General features: G+C 44.4%; 1 protein-coding gene across 3 annotated transcripts in view; it reads right to left on the bottom strand.

Annotated features, from left to right (window-relative positions):
• dnah2 (dynein, axonemal, heavy chain 2) overlaps positions 1-21,298 on the bottom strand; it is a 118,591-nt gene that overhangs the window by 68,813 nt on the left and 28,480 nt on the right. For 2 of the 3 annotated variants that reach the window (XM_031899560.1, XM_031899559.1), the window contains exons 11-19: positions 18,508-18,713; positions 16,915-17,044; positions 10,085-10,267; positions 6,742-6,956; positions 6,510-6,656; positions 6,226-6,382; positions 3,568-3,807; positions 2,782-2,970; positions 1,495-1,642 (exon numbers count right to left, since the gene is read on the bottom strand). In XM_031899560.1, the coding sequence (XP_031755420.1) occupies positions 1,495-1,642; positions 2,782-2,970; positions 3,568-3,807; positions 6,226-6,382; positions 6,510-6,656; positions 6,742-6,956; positions 10,085-10,267; positions 16,915-17,044; positions 18,508-18,713 (1,615 nt within the window). Of the gene's footprint in view, positions 1-1,494; positions 1,643-2,781; positions 2,971-3,067; positions 3,101-3,567; positions 3,808-6,225; positions 6,383-6,509; positions 6,657-6,741; positions 6,957-10,084; positions 10,268-16,914; positions 17,045-18,507; positions 18,714-21,298 lie in introns of those variants that run through there. The other variant, XM_031899561.1, reaches the window with a different exon arrangement.

Consider the following 21,298-nt stretch of genomic DNA (forward strand, 5'->3'; position numbering starts at 1 on the left):
GAGGACCAGTAAAGGAGAGCTTGCACATTCAGGTTGAGGACCAGTAAAGTAGAGCTTGCACATTCAGGTTGAAGATCACTGAAGTAGAGCTTGCACATTTAGGTTGAGGACCAGTAAAGTAGAGCTTGCACATTTAGGTTGAGGACCAGTAAAGGAGAGCTTGCACATTCAGGTTGAGGACCAGTAAAGTAGAGCTTGCACATTCAGGTTGAGGACCAGTAAAGTAGAGCTTGCACATTCAGGTTGAGGACCAGTAAAGTAGAGCTTGCACATTCAGGTTGAGGACCAGTAAAGGAGAGCTTGCACATTCAGGTTGAGGACCAGTAAAGGAGAGCTTGCACATTCAGGTTGAAGATCACTGAAGTAGAGCTTGCACATTTAGGTTGAGGACCAGTAAAGGAGAGCTTGCACATTCAGGTTGAGGACCAGTAAAGTAGAGCTTGCACATTCAGGTTGAGGACCAGTAAAGGAGAGCTTGCACATTCAGGTTGAGGACCAGTAAAGGAGAGCTTGCACATTCAGGTTGAGGACCAGTAAAGGAGAGCTTGCACATTCAGGTTGAGGACCAGTAAAGTAGAGCTTGCACATTCAGGTTGAAGATCACTGAAGTAGAGCTTGCACATTTAGGTTGAGGACCAGTAAAGTAGAGCTTGCACATTCAGGTTGAAGATCACTGAAGTAGAGCTTGCACATTTAGGTTGAGGACCAGTAAAGGAGAGCTTGCACATTCAGGTTGAGGACCAGTAAAGGAGAGCTTGCACATTCAGGTTGAGGACCAGTAAAGGAGAGCTTGCACATTCAGGTTGAGGACCAGTAAAGGAGAGCTTGCACATTCAGGTTGAGGACAAGTAAAGGAGAGCTTGCACATTCAGGTTGAGGACCAGTAAAGTAGAGCTTGCACATTCAGGTTGAGGACCAGTAAAGTAGAGCTTGCACATTCAGGTTGAGGACCAGTAAAGTAGAGCTTGCACATTCAGGTTGAGGACCAGTAAAGTAGAGGTTGCACAAGTTTTGGTTGCATAAAACCAGTTGTACTTCCCAACAGAGCCTCGAGTAGGCTGCCAGTCCACATGGGAGCTAGCAAATAGCCAATCACAGCCCTTATGTGGCACCCTCGTGAACATTTTTCATGCTTGTGTTGCTCCCCAACTCTTTATACATTGGAGTGTGGCTCAGGGGTAAAAAAAAAAGGTTGGGGATCCCTGCTCTTACCATAAAAGAAAAACTGTAGTAACGTGTTAGCCAGTGTCAAAAATAATGAAAAAAACACAAATACAAGAGTATTGTAGAAATGATACCTATATTGGCTAACAATATCTGCCTGATGAAGGGGCCTTAGAGCTCCAAAAGCTTGCCCAGGAGCAATAACCCATAGCATCCAATCAGCAGGTAGCATTAACTGGTCACCTGATTAAAAGCAAACATCTTATTGGCCACTATGGGTTAATGCTCTTGGGCAAACTCAGACCAATACTGCATACCTCTTTGCCTTACCTACAACCACGTGAATGGGTTCCCGTTGGAATTTCTTCTTGGCGAGTACATCGGGCAGCCGCCTAAAGTTGGAGATGGTGTTGAGGATTTCGCTGCACGTGTTACTCATGATGTGCGACAACTGCTGTAGGGAGGGTGAAAACTCCACCTGTGGGGGGGACAGGAACAGGAAGTGTCTGAGGAGCCACTGCAAACATGGAGTGTGAAATGGCAGCAATGGACTGGTTCTTCCTACAGCACATACAGTGCTGACATATCTCCATCTATCTCAGGGGTAGGGAACCTATGGCTCAGGAGCCAGATGAAGCTCTTCTGATGGCTGCATCTGGCTCGCTGCCAAATCTTTAATAAAAAAAATAACGGGGGGCGTGGCCTGCGCTCGGTGGATAGAAGACGTGTTCTTAGCTTCAGAACACGTCTTCTATCTGCCGAAAGCAGGCCACGCCCTCCTCCGCATCGCAAAATGGCATCCTTGGCACCCACCCTACCTTGCCCCTGCGCTCGGCGGATAGAAGACAAGTTCTAAGCCTTAGAACACGTCTTCTATTCGCCGAGTGCAGGCCACGCCCTCCTCCATATCCGCATCCTTGGGACCCAACCTACCTTGCCCCTGCGCTCGGCGGATAGAAGACATGTTCTAAGCCTTAGAACACGTCTTCTATCCGCTGAGTGCAGTCCATGCCCTGCTCCGCATCCGGCATCCTTGGGACCCACCCTACCTTGCCCCGCAGCATCCGCGGCCAAACATATTGTATGGCTCTCACGGAATTACATTTTAAAATATGTGGTGTTTATGGCTCTCTCAGCCAAAGAGGTTCCCGACCCCTGGCTTAATACACACAGATAATATGATGACCTTTTATACAATTGCCAGATATTTTCAGTATGGAATCCTCTGGCTTTTGTTGGGGGGGGAGGCTGCTAGACGTCGGAGCTGCACAACAGCTGCAGGGCTGCAGGGTGGGCATCTATTATGTAATTTCCCCCCGGAGCCAGTTGGAGGCCCTAGCCACCCAGCAGTACCAGAGCCCTCTTTACTTTAATTGCATCCCTGGCTGTGTGAGGCTCAGACAGATGGGTGATTTTCTGCTTAGGATGCGCAAAGAAAAGCAAAACATCTGCTGACAGGAGAGGGAATTCTCACCATCATGTTCTCACTACAGAAGGCCCTGCAGCCTTTGGCACAACGCTCTCTTGTCTCTGTTCTGCTCTAATTCATATATCACCTCTCTCCCTCTCTATCCTTGCTGCTTTCTCCCCTTCCTTTCTATTAATTCTGTGCCTTACCTGGCCGGTGGCCCCGGGCACGTCGCTTTGTAGAATGACCATGACCCTGAAGAGGGGGTTTGCGGTGGTCTTGTTGTCCCCGTTTATGGCTTTAGAAAGCTCTTGTAAAGACCTTTTGACATTCAGTCTGAAGGCTTCTTCCACCATTCTGTCCATTTTGTCTGTGTAAATCATCCAGTGTTGCTGGACCTTTAGGAAGAGTTGGTCATTAGACTAAGCTAATCAGAAATCTATATATACCCAGTAATACACTGAGAAACCTGCACCGGTGGGGACTAAGCTTAACCTCAGGACCATCAGCCTTGAAGACTTCATAGGTGGACCTTTAAGAAGAGCTGGTCATTAGACTAAGCTATATATACCCAGTAATACACTGAGAAACCTGCACTGGTGGGGACTAAGCTTAACCTCAGGACCATCAGCCTTGAAGACTTCATAGGTGGACCTTTAGGAAGAGCTGGTCATTAGACTAAGCTATATATACCCAGTAATACACTGAGAAACCTGCACCGGTGGGGACTAAGCTTAACCTCAGGACCATCAGCCTTGAAGACTTCATAGGTGGACCTTTAAGAAGAGTTGGTCATTAGACTAAGCTATATATACCCAGTAATACACTGAGAAACCTGCACCGGTGGGGACTAAGCTTAACCTCAGGACCATCAGCCTTGAAGACTTCATAGGTGGACCTTTAGGAAGAGTTGGTCATTAGACTAAGCCAATCAGAAATCTATATATACCCAGTAATACACTGAGAAACCTGCACTGGTATGGACAAAGCTTTACCTCAGGACCATCAGCCTTGAAGACTTCATAGGTGGCCCTCATGACGCCACAGATATCTTCATGCAGACTGTGCAGGCGAGTCTCAGCAGCGCTCCTGTGCTCCTCCTGGACCTCCTGGAATTCGTTGTCTCGGAAGACTCTCTTTCCATCAATATGGAGCAGCAGGGACTCGCTAATCTTTTGGGCACACTGAGAAATCTTCTCATTGGCAAGCTTGTAATTATCCACTATCTGCTGGACCTGAAGAAAGAAAGGATCTTTATTTAGTGTGTTCTCTTTTCACACTGGGCGTTCTGATTGGATCTTACAGGGACAGCCCAGTGAGAAATGTGACCACTTCCTATTCAGTAGAAATGGTTACCAGTGGGTAAGGGATCAGTTATTCCTACAAGGCCAGTGCACACCATGTGGTGTTGTTCTATAGAGAGATGCCCACCCCCCCCCATTGCTGCCTTTCCCACACACTATCCTCTCCTCACTCTACTCTCTTACTTCCTCGCTCCACTTACAACATACTGGGGCCAATAAAAGCTGCCAACTTGTCCCCTGTAGAATCAGCATCTTATTGGTCCACATGGGGATCTCAGGAGGGAATTTCAACCAATATCTGATGCAGAATTGACCAGAGATTTATCAGGCAGATTTGAATATCAAAAATCCATTTAAGCAAGTACTGTATTGGTGCTTAGATGTAGTCCTTGTGCGATGGCCCCCGTAGGCCCTTGTTTCAGGGGCCAAATTATACAAAGATTGAAGTCACACAACAAGTAGATCATTAAGGATATGGCTTTACTCTCTCCTTTACTCTACTCTCTCTTCCTTGTTCTACTCAATTATTTTCCCTCTACTTTTCTCTCCCTCACTATTTACTTTTTTACTCTCTCCCTCTCGCACTCTATTCTTAATCTCTCCCTTCCTCTAATCACTTAAGGACCCCACACACGGGCCGATAGTAGCTGCCGATATGAGTCCCTTAGACCGATTCGGCAGCTATTTGGCCCGTGTATGGGCACTCCCTACAGGCCTGCCCGACCGACATCTGGCCTGAAATTGGCCAGATCTCGATCGGCAAGTTAGAAAATCTAGTGGGATCGGGGACCGCATCGGCTCGTCGTTGTGGTCCCCGGACCAACTTTTCCTATACCTGCCGTTATAATTCGATCGTTTGGCCCCAGGGGATATCGGGAGAAGATCCGCTCGCTTGGCGACATCGCCAAACGAGCGGATCTTATGGTGTATGGGGACCTTTAGACTCTCTTTAGACTCTGCACTTTCTCTCTCTCACTCTGCTCCTATACTCTCTCCCTCACAGAATAGAGTGAGTTAGTACAGAGTTCTTTCAATTTAGTAATTTTTTACTATAGTTACTAATTATAACAATATATATTAATAATATAGAGCTATTCAGCTTGTAAACAGGCACTCACGTCATAGCATCATAACAATGCCTGGGTGCAGTCCCAAAGGGTATAGGAAAAATAGCAAATGGAAATGTCCCGCACTCACAGGTCTTAGGTGAAGCAAAGGGTGTTTATTGAATCAGCATCTAACGTTTCAGCTGCCTCCGCAGCCTTTCTCTATATTAATAATATACTTAATAAACTATAACAACAAAGGTTTGTTGCACAAAGGGTTGCTGTCTAACACCAGAGCAGCTCACCCTGCAGGACTACTCTAGACTTAGGGTGCAGGTATCCAAAGTTGTTTTTTCTTTTATGGGTGACAGTTAATTCAATATGTTAAAAAAAGGAAGCCGTAAATAACTTGCCAACACTTGGGAATCTCTGCCTCCCAATCTGACAGCTCTAATCCTACTGATCCCTAAACCTGGGAAAAATGTTCTAGACTGTAATTTATATCTGCCAATACTCCCTACTCATAGCAGACATAAATATCCTTGCTAAAGTACCATTGCGCAGACTCTGTGCAGTAACCCTTACATAATATCATATTCCGAGATCAGGCAGGCTTCAGGCCAGGGATATTTGACACAATTCATATACTAAGAGTGTTACAAGTTGAACGGCTCAAACAAGCTCCAAACTGGGCTGCCATTAATGCAGTCAAGGCCTTTGACTTGGCAAATTGGAAATTTCTCTGGGCAACCCTGAAACGCTTTGAATGTTTCCATCCCTGAATTTAGATGGTGGATTAAACTACTGCCCTCATCTCCCAGGGCCGCCAAATTTGCTTCAAATTAATGGGTTTAAGGGAGAAGATACGCGGAGCTACTTAGTAGCCGCTACTTGTCACGGCTACTAAAGGCTAGAAAATACCCTGCCATAGACTGATACTGCTAAAACACACGTAGAGATCAGCATTATCTATTTTTGTAGCCATGACAGGGGGAAAAATGTATCTAGAATTTAAACATCTCCTGACACTCTAGAACTGGGCAGGCCAAGTAAAGAAAGGAGTGAAAGCATAAAAAGGGGGTAATCTTTCCGGTAAGTAACAACATAGGCGATACCATAGTTACTTGTGTTGGACAGGAGATGGCACCAAAGTGCGAGGTGAGGAAACGCTCTGTGTAGATATGTTTTTATGATATACAGAACAATAGTGGCATTACAGAGCTTTATTCCAGTATAGCTTTGTTACACGGAGCGCAACAGCACCCTGGTTTCTCTAGTATCGGCGCACACGGGGTGCTCTTACCCTGCTGGCGTGCAGAAGACAATCACTGATGAAAGCGGTGGAAGCGCCCTTGGAAGACCAATGCAGCTTGGTAAGCCCAGGCTGGATCTTCTTATCTAAGAAGCGAATTCTCTCTCTGAACAAGCCCCGCTCTTCCTGCGACAAGGCTGCTATAATCCTGACAACATAGACAGGAGAGAAAGGTGAACCTCCTACTGGGCCCAGTCCAACCATGTCTATACATCTCTTACATTGCTCCCTAGCAAACCATGTGGTGATACCCCTACCCAAGGCAAGTTCCTCACCTGTTATATGCCCTCACCACAAGCAGCACGTTCTCCCGCAGGTTTCTCAGCTCCTCCCTTCTCTGATAGATCTCCGCCACGTAGTGTGGGATTTCAAACTGAAGCCGCTCCCAGTAGTGGATTTCCACAAACATCTTGAGCACACTCCTGAAGAAGGAAGACAGTATTTGTGCAGCTCATCGTATAGTGACTATACCAATCAGCACAAGGTTGAACGCTACAGGAAACTTACTTGTCAAAGTTGACATCGAGCATTCCTACTTTCTCGGTGCTTCTTGCCATAAGAGGGGTGTCCAGACGCCTCACTGCTTGTTTGTCGGCTCCTTGAGACCACTCACTGAACAGCTTTCTCATCAGCTCATCCAGCTTCTGTGCTAGCTGCTGGTACTCCTGCAGTGCCTCTTCCCCTATGCCAATGCGTGGTATAAAGTGGGCACTAGCAAGGCTCTGGTGTGGGAAAGATAAAGTGCGACATTAATGTTCGAGTTGCCAGAATGCCCAAATCTTGGCTCTTCAGCCAATGCAGAACTATGGACCATTGCTGAAACAATATTGCTACGACATGCAGAAGCTGAGGTTTATTTGTACATTCTTCAATTTAACATAAAAATAAAAAACCAACAAAAAACAGAGGGGAAAGTAGAGAGAAAGAGTAAGGAAGAGGGAAGAGAGTGTAGAGCTGGGGAGATTGGAACCAGTTTCCCTTCATTGTTGTGGTATGCTGTCCGTGAAGTTTTCTGGGCTTCCATGGAAGGTCACCCAGGGGCCCCATATTGCATCAAATGCTTTAAGAGGTAGGTCAGCTTCTGGTTGGTAAGGGTGTTGTTGGCTAGAGTTCTCCAGAACAGGAGGGTTGGGGGGGCCAAGTATTTCCATTGTAGAAGAATGGCTTTTTTGGCATAGTAGAGAAGGTCCTCTGCCACTCCCAGTAGGCAACCAATTGGTGACAGGATCCAGGGAAAGCTTAGGGCCACCAGGGGTGGCAAAAAGCTCCTCTAGCTCCACTAGCGATGCAAAAAAAAAGCACGGAGGGGCGAGGGGAGGCGGCATCTCCTAGGGCGCCTTAGGGGAGCACTAGGGGAACAAATGCCTCACACACCCATTAACCCAGTGCCATATTTAGAGAGAGAAATATATACAGAGAACAACACACTGTTTATTATAGAGAGAGAAAGAGAAGGGATAGTAAAAACAAAATGGATCCATTGCCTGATCTCCCCAATGTTTACATGTGGAACACTGGGAAGGATCAGCACTACCTACAGAATGTATATAAACACAGCTCACGTGGATCCATTGCCTGATCTCCCCAATGTTTACATGTGGAACACTGGGAAGGATCAGCACTTCCTACAGAATGTATATAAACACAGCTCACGTGGATCCATTGCCTGATCTCCCCAATGTTTACATGTGGAACACTGGGAAGGATCAGCACTTCCTACAGAATGTATATAAACACAGCTCACGTGGATCCATTGCCTGATCTCCCCAATGTTTACATGTGGAACACTGGGAAGGATCAGCACTTCCTACAGAATGTATATAAACACAGCTCACGTGGATCCATTGCCTGATCTCCCCAATGTTTACATGTGGAACACTGGGAAGGATCAGCACTTCCTACAGAATGTATATAAACACAGCTCACGTGGATCCATTGCCTGATCTCCCCAATGTTTACATGTGGAACACTGGGAAGGATCAGCACTTCTTACAGAATGTATATAAACACAGCTCACGTGGATCCATTGCCTGATCTCCCCAATGTTTACATGTGGAACACTGGGAAGGATCAGCACTTCCTACAGAATGTATATAAACACAGCTCACGTGGATCCATTGCTTGATCTCCCCAATGTTTACATGTGGAACACTGGGAAGGATCAGCACTACCTACAGAATGTATATAAACACAGCTCACGTGGATCCATTGCCTGATCTCCCCAATGTTTACATGTGGAACACTGGGAAGGATCAGCACTTCCTACAGAATGTATATAAACACAGCTCACGTGGATCCATTGCCTGATCTCCCCAATGTTTACATGTGGAACACTGGGAAGGATCAGCACTTCCTACAGAATGTATATAAACACAGCTCACGTGGATCCATTGCTTGATCTCCCCAATGTTTACATGTGGAACACTGGGAAGGATCAGCACTTCCTACAGAATGTATATAAACACAGCTCACGTGGATCCATTGCTTGATCTCCCCAATGTTTACATGTGGAACACTGGGAAGGATCAGCACTTCCTACAGAATGTATATAAACACAGCTCACGTGGATCCATTGCCTGATCTCCCCAATGTTTACATGTGGAACACTGGGAAGGATCAGCACTTCCTACAGAATGTATATAAACACAGCTCACGTGGATCCATTGCTTGATCTCCCCAATGTTTACATGTGGAACACTGGGAAGGATCAGCACTACCTACAGAATGTATATAAACACAGCTCACGTGGATCCATTGCTTGATCTCCCCAATGTTTACATGTGGAACACTGGGAAGGATCAGCACTTCCTACAGAATGTATATAAACACAGCTCACGTGGATCCATTGCCTGATCTCCCCAATGTTTACATGTGGAACACTGGGAAGGATCAGCACTTCCTACAGAATGTATATAAACACAGCTCACGTGGATCCATTGCTTGATCTCCCCAATGTTTACATGTGGAACACTGGGAAGGATCAGCACTTCCTACAGAATGTATATAAACACAGCTCACGTGGATCCATTGCCTGATCTCCCCAATGTTTACATGTGGAACACTGGGAAGGATCAGCACTTCCTACAGAATGTATGTAAACACAGCTCACGTGGATCCATTTGTATGGCATAAAGATAAATGGCCACGCGCTGGACCTGTATACCATGTAGGCACCTAAGGGGCTGTGCCTAGGCGACTCTCAGGTGTCCATATGAGGTATAGTGCCTAGGGCAGCACCAAGCCTTAAAGTGGTAGCTCACCTTTATATTAACTTTTAGTATGATGTAGAGATTGCTATTCTGAGACAATTTGCAGTTGGTCTTCATTTTTTATTTCAGGTTTTTGAATGATTTAGCTTTTTGTTCAGCAGCTCTCCAGTTTGGAATTTTAGCAGCTGTCTGGTTGCTAGGGTCCAATTTAACCTCGCAACTAGGCAGTGGTTTGAAAGAGAGACAGGGATATGAATAGAGGAGGGTCTAAATAATTAAAAATATAAGTAATAAAAAGTAACAATAACAATAAAAATGGAGTCCAACAGAGCAACAGATTTTTTTGGGTGCCGGGGTCAGTGACCCCCCATTTGAAAGCTGCAAAGAGTCAGAAGATTTTCGAATAAAAAATTAGAAAATGAAGACCAACTGAAAAATTGCTAAGAACAGGCCATTTTATAACATACTAAAAGCTTACCTGAAGGTGAACCACCCCTTTAATACAGGCCTGCTGGTGTGCCAGCTCTTGTTGGCATGGTGCTTCCCCAATACCCGCCATATTATTGCCCAGTAATGGGGCAGGAAGGCAGGTAAAACCCCCATGTTGTATACTTATGTACTATATCTGTCAGGCCTCGTACCTGCATGGACCTGTCTATACGCCGTCTCAGGCCTCGGATGGCATGCCCTTGCCCAGCGAAGCGGCACATGTGGGGGGGCAGGGTGGGCAGCTTCTTTCCCAGCTCCTTGTTGACAAGATCCAGTTCGTCCTTGAACAGCTGGTACACTTGCACCGTCTTCTTATCAAACGTTCGCTTGATGGCCTGCCAGGCAGAGGGTACATCATTAGCAGCAATCTGTCTCTCTGGCACAGCATATAAACACTCTGGCGACAGGTTAACTTGGCCTTGCCAACATTCTACTGCTCTGATTGGTACAGGTTAAGTTCACCCTGTCAAACTCGAATGTTTTGATTGGTTAACGGGCTAAAAATGGCTGCAGGCTTGTTCCCTTGGATACCGGCCAGGCAGCAGCGCTGTTATTACAGAGCTTCACACCACTAAAAATGGAGCAGTTATGAAGCTGAGGGGAAAAATAAATACACTAAGTAATAAGTTTGCATGAAATGAATTCCTTCCCGCTGTGTTTGTGCATTAGTGAGGGCAGTAACCCGCCGGTACCGTGTGAGTGTGCCAATCGGCTGCTCTTGCCTAGCCAAGGTGTGCGTCTCGGGGAGCCCAAATAGCATCCCTTTATCTGTGTTCCCTTTCAGAGATAAATGAATGTGACTTCTTTTGTCTGCGCTCGGCTTTTGCCGAAATCTATGTAAAAAAAACATTTTTCAACTGCAAATAAAGGGAAATGTATTTGGAAGGCGCACCTTTATGCTGGAGTGTGATTAATGTATGAGTCAAACTGAGCCGAGGCATCGCTCAATACAGCAGCACCATCCACAGGGAATAGGGCTGAAAGCACAATGGGAAGCAATGCCCGCTCTTTGGGCACCTGTTCAGCTGCCCTTTATAATACCCAGGCCTGGCTCTCACTGGCATTATTACCCCCCCCCCCCATGATCCGACTTGCACTTAATCTCAACTAAGATAATTAATCCTTATTGGAGGCAAAACAATCCTATTGGCTTTATTATTGGCCAATACTGGCACTGATACAAACATAACTATGGCCTAATACTGGCACCAATACAAACATAACTATGGCCCAATACTGGCACCGATACAAACATAACTATGGCCCAATACTGGCACCGATACAAACATAACTATGGCCCAATACTGGCACCGATACAAACATAACTATGGCCTAATACTGGCACTGATACAAACATAACTATGGCCCAATACTGGCACTGATACAAACATAACTATGGCCCAATACTGGCACCGATACAAACATAACTATGGCCTAATACTGGCACCGATACAAACATAACTATGGCCCAATACTGGCACTGATACAAACATAACTATGGCCCAATACTGGCACCGATACAAACATAACTATGGCCTAATACTGGCACCGATACAAACATAACTATGGCCTAATACTGGCACCGATACAAACATAACTATGGCCCAATACTGGCACTGATACAAACATAACTATGGCCCAATACTGGCACCGATACAAACATAACTATGGCCTAATACTGGCACCGATACAAACATAACTATGGCCTAATACTGGCACCGATACAAACATAACTATGGCCCAATACTGGCACCGATACAAACATAACTATGGCCTAATACTGGCACCAATACAAACATAACTATGGCCCAATACTGGCACTGATACAAACATAACTATGGCCCAATACTGGCACCGATACAAACATAACTATGGCCTAATACTGGCACCGATACAAACATAACTATGGCCCAATACTGGCACCGATACAAACATAACTATGGCCTAATACTGGCACCAATACAAACATAACTATGGCCCAATACTGGCACTGATACAAACATAACTATGGCCCAATACTGGCACCGATACAAACATAACTATGGCCTAATACTGGCACCGATACAAACATAACTATGGCCTAATACTGGCACCGATACAAACATAACTATGGCCCAATACTGGCACCGATACAAACATAACTATGGCCTAATACTGGCACCAATACAAACATAACTATGGCCCAATACTGGCACTGATACAAACATAACTATGGCCCAATACTGGCACCGATACAAACATAACTATGGCCTAATACTGGCACCGATACAAACATAACTATGGCCCAATACTGGCACCGATACAAACATAACTATGGCCTAATACTGGCACCAATACAAACATAACTATGGCCCAATACTGGCACTGATACAAACATAACTATGGCCCAATACTGGCACTGATACAAACATAACTATGGCCTAATACTGGCACTGATACAAACATAACTATGGCCCAATACTGGCACCGATACAAACATAACTATGGCCTAATACTGGCACCGATACAAACATAACTATGGCCCAATACTGGCACCGATACAAACATAACTATGGCCCAATACTGGCACCGATACAAACATAACTATGGCCCAATACTGGCACCGATACAAACATAACTATGGCCCAATACTGGCACCGATACAAACATAACTATGGCCTAATACTGGCACCAATACAAACATAACTATGGCCCAATACTGGCACCGATACAAACATAACTATGGCCCAATACTGGCACCAATACAAACATAACTATGGCCTAATACTGGCACCGATACAAACATAACTATGGCCTAATACTGGCACCGATACAAACATAACTATGGCCCAATACTGGCACCGATACAAACATAACTATGGCCTAATACTGGCACCAATACAAACATAACTATGGCCTAATACTGGCACCGATACAAACATAACTATGGCCCAATACTGGCACCGATACAAACATAACTATGGCCTAATACTGGCACCAATACAAACATAACTATGGCCTAATACTGGCACCGATACAAACATAACTATGGCCCAATACTGGCACCGATACAAACATAACTATGGCCCAATACTGGCACCGATACAAACATAACTATGGCCCAATACTGGCACCGATACAAACATAACTAGGGCCTAATACTGGCACCAATACAAACATAACTATGGCCTAATACTGGCACCGATACAAACATAACTATGGCCTAATACTGGCACCGATACAAACATAACTATGGCCCAATACTGGCACCAATACAAACATAACTAGGGCCTAATACTGGCACTGATACAAACATAACTATGGCCCAATACTGGCACTGATACAAACATAACTATGGCCCAATACTGGCACTGATACAAACATAACTATGGCCCAATACTTGCACCGATACAAACATAACTATGGCCCAATACTGGCACCAATACAAACATAACTAGGGCCTAATACTGGCACCAATACAAACATAACTATGGCCTAATACTGGCACCGATACAAACATAACTATGGCCTAATACTGGCACCGATACAAACATAACTATGGCCCAATACTGGCACCGATACAAACATAACTATGGCCCAATACTGGCACCAATACAAACATAACTATGGCCCAATACTGGCACCAATACAAACATAACTATGGCCCAATACTGGCACTGATACAAACATAACTATGGCCCAATACTGGCACCAATACAAACATAACTATGGCCCAATACTGGCACTGATACAAACATAACTATGGCCCAATACTGGCACTGATACAAACATAACTATGGCCCAATACTGGCACCGATACAAACATAACTATGGCCCAATACTGGCACCAATACAAACATAACTAGGGCCTAATACTGGCACCAATACAAACATAACTATGGCCTAATACTGGCACCGATACAAACATAACTATGGCCTAATACTGGCACTGATACAAACATAACTATGGCCCAATACTGGCACCGATACAAACATAACTATGGCCCAATACTGGCACCAATACAAACATAACTATGGCCCAATACTGGCACCAATACAAACATAACTAGGGCCTAATACTGGCACTGATACAAACATAACTATGGCCCAATACTGGCACTGATACAAACATAACTATGGCCCAATACTGGCACTGATACAAACATAACTATGGCCCAATACTTGCACCGATACAAACATAACTATGGCCCAATACTGGCACCAATACAAACATAACTAGGGCCTAATACTGGCACCAATACAAACATAACTATGGCCTAATACTGGCACCGATACAAACATAACTATGGCCTAATACTGGCACCGATACAAACATAACTATGGCCCAATACTGGCACCGATACAAACATAACTATGGCCCAATACTGGCACCAATACAAACATAACTATGGCCCAATACTGGCACCAATACAAACATAACTATGGCCCAATACTGGCACTGATACAAACATAACTATGGCCCAATACTGGCACCAATACAAACATAACTATGGCCCAATACTGGCACTGATACAAACATAACTATGGCCCAATACTGGCACTGATACAAACATAACTATGGCCCAATACTGGCACCGATACAAACATAACTATGGCCCAATACTGGCACCAATACAAACATAACTAGGGCCTAATACTGGCACCAATACAAACATAACTATGGCCTAATACTGGCACCGATACAAACATAACTATGGCCTAATACTGGCACTGATACAAACATAACTATGGCCCAATACTGGCACCGATACAAACATAACTATGGCCCAATACTGGCACCAATACAAACATAACTATGGCCCAATACTGGCACCAATACAAACATAACTATGGCCCAATACTGGCACTGATACAAACATAACTATGGCCCAATACTGGCACCAATACAAACATAACTATGGCCCAATACTGGCACCGATACAAACATAACTATGGCCTAATACTGGCACCAATACAAACATAACTATGGCCCAATACTGGCACCAATACAAACATAACTATGGCCTAATACTGGCACCAATACAAACATAACTATGGCCCAATACTGGCACCAATACAAACATAACTATGGCCTAATACTGGCACTGATACAAACATAACTATGGCCCAATACTGGCACCAATACAAACATAACTATGGCCCAATACTGGCACTGATACAAACATAACTATGGCCCAATACTGGCACCAATACAAACATAACTATGGCCCAATACTGGCACCGATACAAACATAACTATGGCCTAATACTGGCACCGATACAAACATAACTATGGCCTAATACTGGCACCGATACAAACATAACTATGGCCCAATACTGGCACCAATACAAACATAACTATGGCCCAATACTGGCACCGATACAAACATAACTATGGCCTAATACTGGCACCAATACAAACATAACTATGGCCCAATACTGGCACCAATACAAACATAACTAGGGCCTAATACTGGCACCGATACAAACATAACTATGGCCCAATACTGGCACTGATACAAACATAACTATGGCCCAATACTGGCACTGATACAAACATAACTATGGCCCAATACTGGCACCAATACAAACATAACTATGGCCCAATACTGGCACTGATACAAACATAACTATGGCCCAATACTGGCACCAATACAAACATAACTATGGCCCAATACTGGCACCGATACAAACATAACTATGGCCCAATACTGGCACCAATACAAACATAACTATGGCCCAATACTGGCACCAATACAAACATAACTAGGGCCTAATACTGGCACTGATACAAACATAACTATGGCCCAATACTGGCACCGATACAAACATAACTATGGCCCAATACTGGCACCGATACAAACATAACTATGGCCCAATACTGGCACTGATACAAACATAACTATGGCCCAATACTGGCACTGATACAAACATAACTATGGCCCAATACTTGCACCGATACAAACATAACTATGGCCCAATACTGGCACCAATACAAACATAACTAGGGCCTAATACTGGCACCAATACAAACATAACTATGGCCTAATACTGGCACCGATACAAACATAACTATGGCCTAATACTGGCACCGATACAAACATAACTATGGCCCAATACTGGCACCGATACAAACATAACTATGGCCCAATACTGGCACCAATACAAACATAACTATGGCCCAATACTGGCACCAATACAAACATAACTATGGCCCAATACTGGCACTGATACAAACATAACTATGGCCCAATACTGGCACCAATACAAACATAACTATGGCCCAATACTGGCACTGATACAAACATAACTATGGCCCAATACTGGCACTGATACAAACATAACTATGGCCCAATACTGGCACCGATACAAACATAACTATGGCCCAATACTGGCACCAATACAAACATAACTAGGGCCTAATACTGGCACCAATACAAACATAACTATGGCCTAATACTGGCACCGATACAAACATAACTATGGCCTAATACTGGCACTGATACAAACATAACTATGGCCCAATACTGGCACCGATACAAACATAACTATGGCCCAATACTGGCACCAATACAAACATAACTATGGCCCAATACTGGCACCAATACAAACATAACTATGGCCCAATACTGGCACTGATACAAACATAACTATGGCCCAATACTGGCACCAATACAAACATAACTATGGCCCAATACTGGCACCGATACAAACATAACTATGGCCTAATACTGGCACCGATACAAACATAACTATGGCCTAATACTGGCACCGATACAAACATAACTATGGCCTAATACTGGCACTGATACAAACATAACTATGGCCCAATACTGGCACCAATACAAACATATACTGGCACCAGTGAAACTGACCAACCTGTTCCAGACTTACCTTTATACTTTCTCTATAATCCACATTCAGTCTTCCCTTTTCCAACCCACAGACCCAGAATATCCCACACAGCCCTGACAGGCCGCAACCTCAGGTTCCGTGGACTCACCTCCCGGGCCGACAGATGATGAAACACATCCAAAAGTTCGACACCCTCTTCGACCCCACGCACCGTCTCGAATGCCGTATTGATCAGATTCTGCATCATTACCTCCAGATCCTTCACGCCGGCCCGAAACCTACAGGAGGTTATCAGGAAAGGGTTAAGGCTAAACATACCTACAGCTACTGAAAAATCATGTTTTTATTTGAATATCCATAATAAAAATATAAAGACCCCATAAAGTTCCCCCTTTATGGGAACTTTATGGGGTCTGTATATTTTTAATATGGATATTTTAATAAAAACATGATATTTAATTACTAATATCCTGTAAACGATATCCTTATACACGGTGCTTAGTGATGTCATCAGTTATAATCTATAACCTATAGTTGAAAAATATTAGATTATTATAAGTTACATTGGAGTTCCATGAACTGTATAAAGCTTTTATATGGTCATGGAACTCCTCGGTGACATATAATGTCCTTATATTATACAATAGGGGGTGCATTATTAACTATATATATACAGTATGTACTTGTACTTTGTTACAAGTGCTTACTACTGCTTTGGCTGGGTGCTGTTTTCTCTACACTGGGCCCTAAAGAGACTGAGCCAGAAGGAACTCTGAGTATCACTCATGTATTATAAGGGATAATGTACCCCCTACTGTAAATGATAAGGATATTAGCAGTCACTGAGGGGTTCTGTGCCCCCCATATAAAGGCACAAGGCTGCAGGCTGAGTTATACAGGGAACTCTGAGTATCACTCATGTATTAAAAGGGATAATGTACCCCCTACTGTAAATGATAAGGATATTAGCAGTCACTGAGGGGTTCTGTGCCCCCCATATAAAGGCACAAGGCTGCAGGCTGAGTTATACAGGGAACTCTGAGTATCACTCATGTATTATAAGGGTTACTGTACCCCCTACTGTAAATGATAAGGATATTAGCAGTCACTGAGGGGTTCTGTGCCCATATAAAGGCACAAGGCTGCAGGCTGAGTTATACAGGGAACTCTGAGTATCACTCATGTATTATAAGGGATAATGTACCCCCTACTGTAAATGATAAGGATATTAGCAGTCACTGAGGGGTTCTGTGCCCCCCATATAAAGGCACAAGGCTGCAGGCTGAGTTATACAGGGAACTCTGAGTATCACTCATGTATTATAAGGGATAATGTACCCCCTACTGTAAATGATAAGGATATTAGCAGTCACTGAGGGGTTCTGTGCCCCCCATATAAAGGCACAAGGCTGCAGGCTGAGTTATACAGGGAACTCTGAGTATCACTCATGTATTATAAGGGATAATGTACCCCCTACTGTAAATGATAAGGATATTAGCAGTCACTGAGGGGTTCTGTGCCCCCCATATAAAGGCACAAGGCTGCAGGCTGAGTTATACAGGGAACTCTGAGTATCACTCATGTATTATATGGGATAAGGCACAAGGCTGCTTCTTAGAATCTCTTTTCTGGTTGCTAAGGTCACTTGCTCTAGCAACTAAATTGCATTATACACCTCAAGTTGGCAAACCACTTGACAACAGACTGACTACTTACTACTGGTTCTGCGGAGCTGACTTACCTGTTGTAGTCATCGTGCCACGACGTGTTCTTTACATCCAGAATGGTTTTCTTGACAGCCTTGAGCTGCTGCAGGTTCTTGTGGAAGGTTTCCTCTATCTCCAGCAGGCTGCGTGTAACCGCTGGCCCCTGGGCCCCAGAGAAGCACGGGAGTTGGCTCTGCTTGCCATCCTGCCAGCGGGCAAACTGCTCCTGGCACAGGCACACCTAGAATGGAAGGAATACGTGAACTAAGCTGTGGGAGCTCAGAGTTTGCAATCTAGTTACTATGGTAAATTACCCTAGCAACTGGCCCTGCTCTGTGTGTCTGAAATGCAGATGGAAGGGACGGGCTGGAAAGGCAGATAGGCCAGAGCAATAATGAAGATGAAGCTTCAGGGTCAGCCTGCATTTTGGTTGCTGGGATCACTGTCCCTAGGCAACCAGATTAATGCAGGTTGGAGATAGGGGCAGAATAAGATGCTAAATATATATTAATAATAATAATTCTCAGAATGTGGAAGGATGCCCAACTCTGGGAAAGTATCCAATAGCAGCCAATCAGCAATCAGCTATGATCAGTCATCTGCAGTGATACTAATGAAAGCAACGCTTTGATTGATTTGCCACAGACTATTAACCTGATGTAATAATTATATCTGTTTATTTGTTTTCCTTCCCCTTTATAAGTCAGTATAATTGTGAAGTTACCCCTGATACAGAGGGGACTAGCACGGGCTTTAGAGAAGAGATCTCCTACAGAACTACACATCCCAGCAATTCAGCTGGCAATGTAATAAGAATACAAATACCATCGCCCCCTGCATTCTGCCCTAGTTCAGCAACAACAGCTGGAGCGCAGGTTAAAAATCTCTGCCTGAGGATCCTAATGGCAGAATGTCTTTGCTGGAGGCGTTGGTGCTGCTACACTGGCACATAAGGGGTTACACTGACCGCTACCCGCCCTGCTTTTGGCCACGCGGCAGGTAAGGCTCAATGGTGCGCCGATCCTGTGCATTACTCCCCATGGCAACAAGCAATGCGAGTAGCGTTGCTAAGAGCTCTCCTGCTGCCCCAGTGAATAGGGATGGAGGCCACTTCAGCTCCACCATTATGTCCTTCCAGCAGAAGAGGGAGGGGCTTAAACTGTGCCGGAGGCGCACATCATCCACTTTATCTGCTGATTCCTCAACCTTTCATACATCCTTAGCTACTGTATCTACTGCCCTTATATATACTGCCCTTATATATACTGCCCCTTATATATACTGCCCCTTATATATACTGCCCCTTATATATACTGCCCCTTATATATACTGCCCTTTATACTGCCCTTATATATAATGCCCTTATATAGACTGTCCCTTATATATACTGCCCTTTATACTGCCCTTATATATACTGCCCTTTATACTGCCCTTATATATACTGCCCTTTATACTGCCCTTATATATACTGCCCCTTATATATACTGCCCTTTATACTGCCCTTATATATACTGCCCTTATATATACTGCCCCTTATATATACTGCCCTTATATATACTGCCCTTATATATACTGCCCTTATATATACTGCCCCTTATATATACTGCCCTTATATATACTGCCCCTTATATATACTGCCCTTATATATACTGCCCCTTATATATACTGCCCCTTATATATACTGCCCTTATATATACTGCCCTTTATACTGCCCTTATATATACTGTCCCTTATATATACTGCCCTTTATACTGCCCCTTATATATACTGCCCTTATATATACTGCCCCTTATATATACTGCCCTTATATATACTGCCTCTTAGACTGCCCTTATATATACTGCCCCTTTATACTGCCCTTATATATACTGCCCCTTATATATACTGCCCTTATATATACTGCCCCTTAGACTGCCCTTATATATACTGCCCCTTTATACTGCCCTTATATATACTGCCCCTTTATACTGCCCTTATATATACTGCCCCTTATATATACTGCCCCTTGTACTGCCCTTATATATACTGCCCTTATATATACTGCCCCTTAGACTGCCCTTATATATACTGCCCCTTTATACTGCCCTTATATATACTGCCCCTTTATACTGCCCTTATATATACTGCCCCTTATATATACTGCCCCTTGTACTGCCCTTATATATACTGCCCCTTATATATACTGCCCTTATATATACTGCCCCTTATATATACTGCCCCTTATATATACTGCCCCTTATATATACTGCCCCTTATATATACTGCCCTTATATATACTGCCCCTTATATATACTGCCCTTTTATACTGCCCTTATATATACTGCCCCTTATACTGCCCTTATATATACTGCCCCTTATATATACTGCCCCTTTATACTGCCCTTATATATACTGCCCTTATATATACTGCCCCTTATATATACTGCCCTTATATATACTGCCCCCTTATATATACTGCCCCAGGCCCCATCACCCAGGAAGTGATACAGAGCTTCTGGCATCAATGGGAGCATATGGCACATTGGCGTATTCTGTGGTACTCACTACTTATTACACCCTCTGTGTCACCCTGCAGGGGGAGGGGCCGACTCACGGCTCCTTCTGTCTGTGTCACTGTGTCACCCTGCAGGGGGAGGGGCAGACTCACGGCTCCTTCTGTCTGTGTCACTGTGTCACCCTGCAGGGGGAGGGGCAGACTCACAGCTCCTTCTGTCTGTGTCACTGTGTCACCCTGCAGGGGGAGGGGCCGACTCACAGCTCCTTCTGTCTGTGTCACTGTGTCACCCTGCAGGGGGAGGGGCAGACTCCCGGCTCCTTCTGTCTGTG

The sequence above is a fragment of the Xenopus tropicalis genome, chromosome 3 (genome assembly GCF_000004195.4).
Source record: "Xenopus tropicalis strain Nigerian chromosome 3, UCB_Xtro_10.0, whole genome shotgun sequence".
NCBI classification, from domain to species: Eukaryota; Metazoa; Chordata; class Amphibia; order Anura; family Pipidae; genus Xenopus; species Xenopus tropicalis.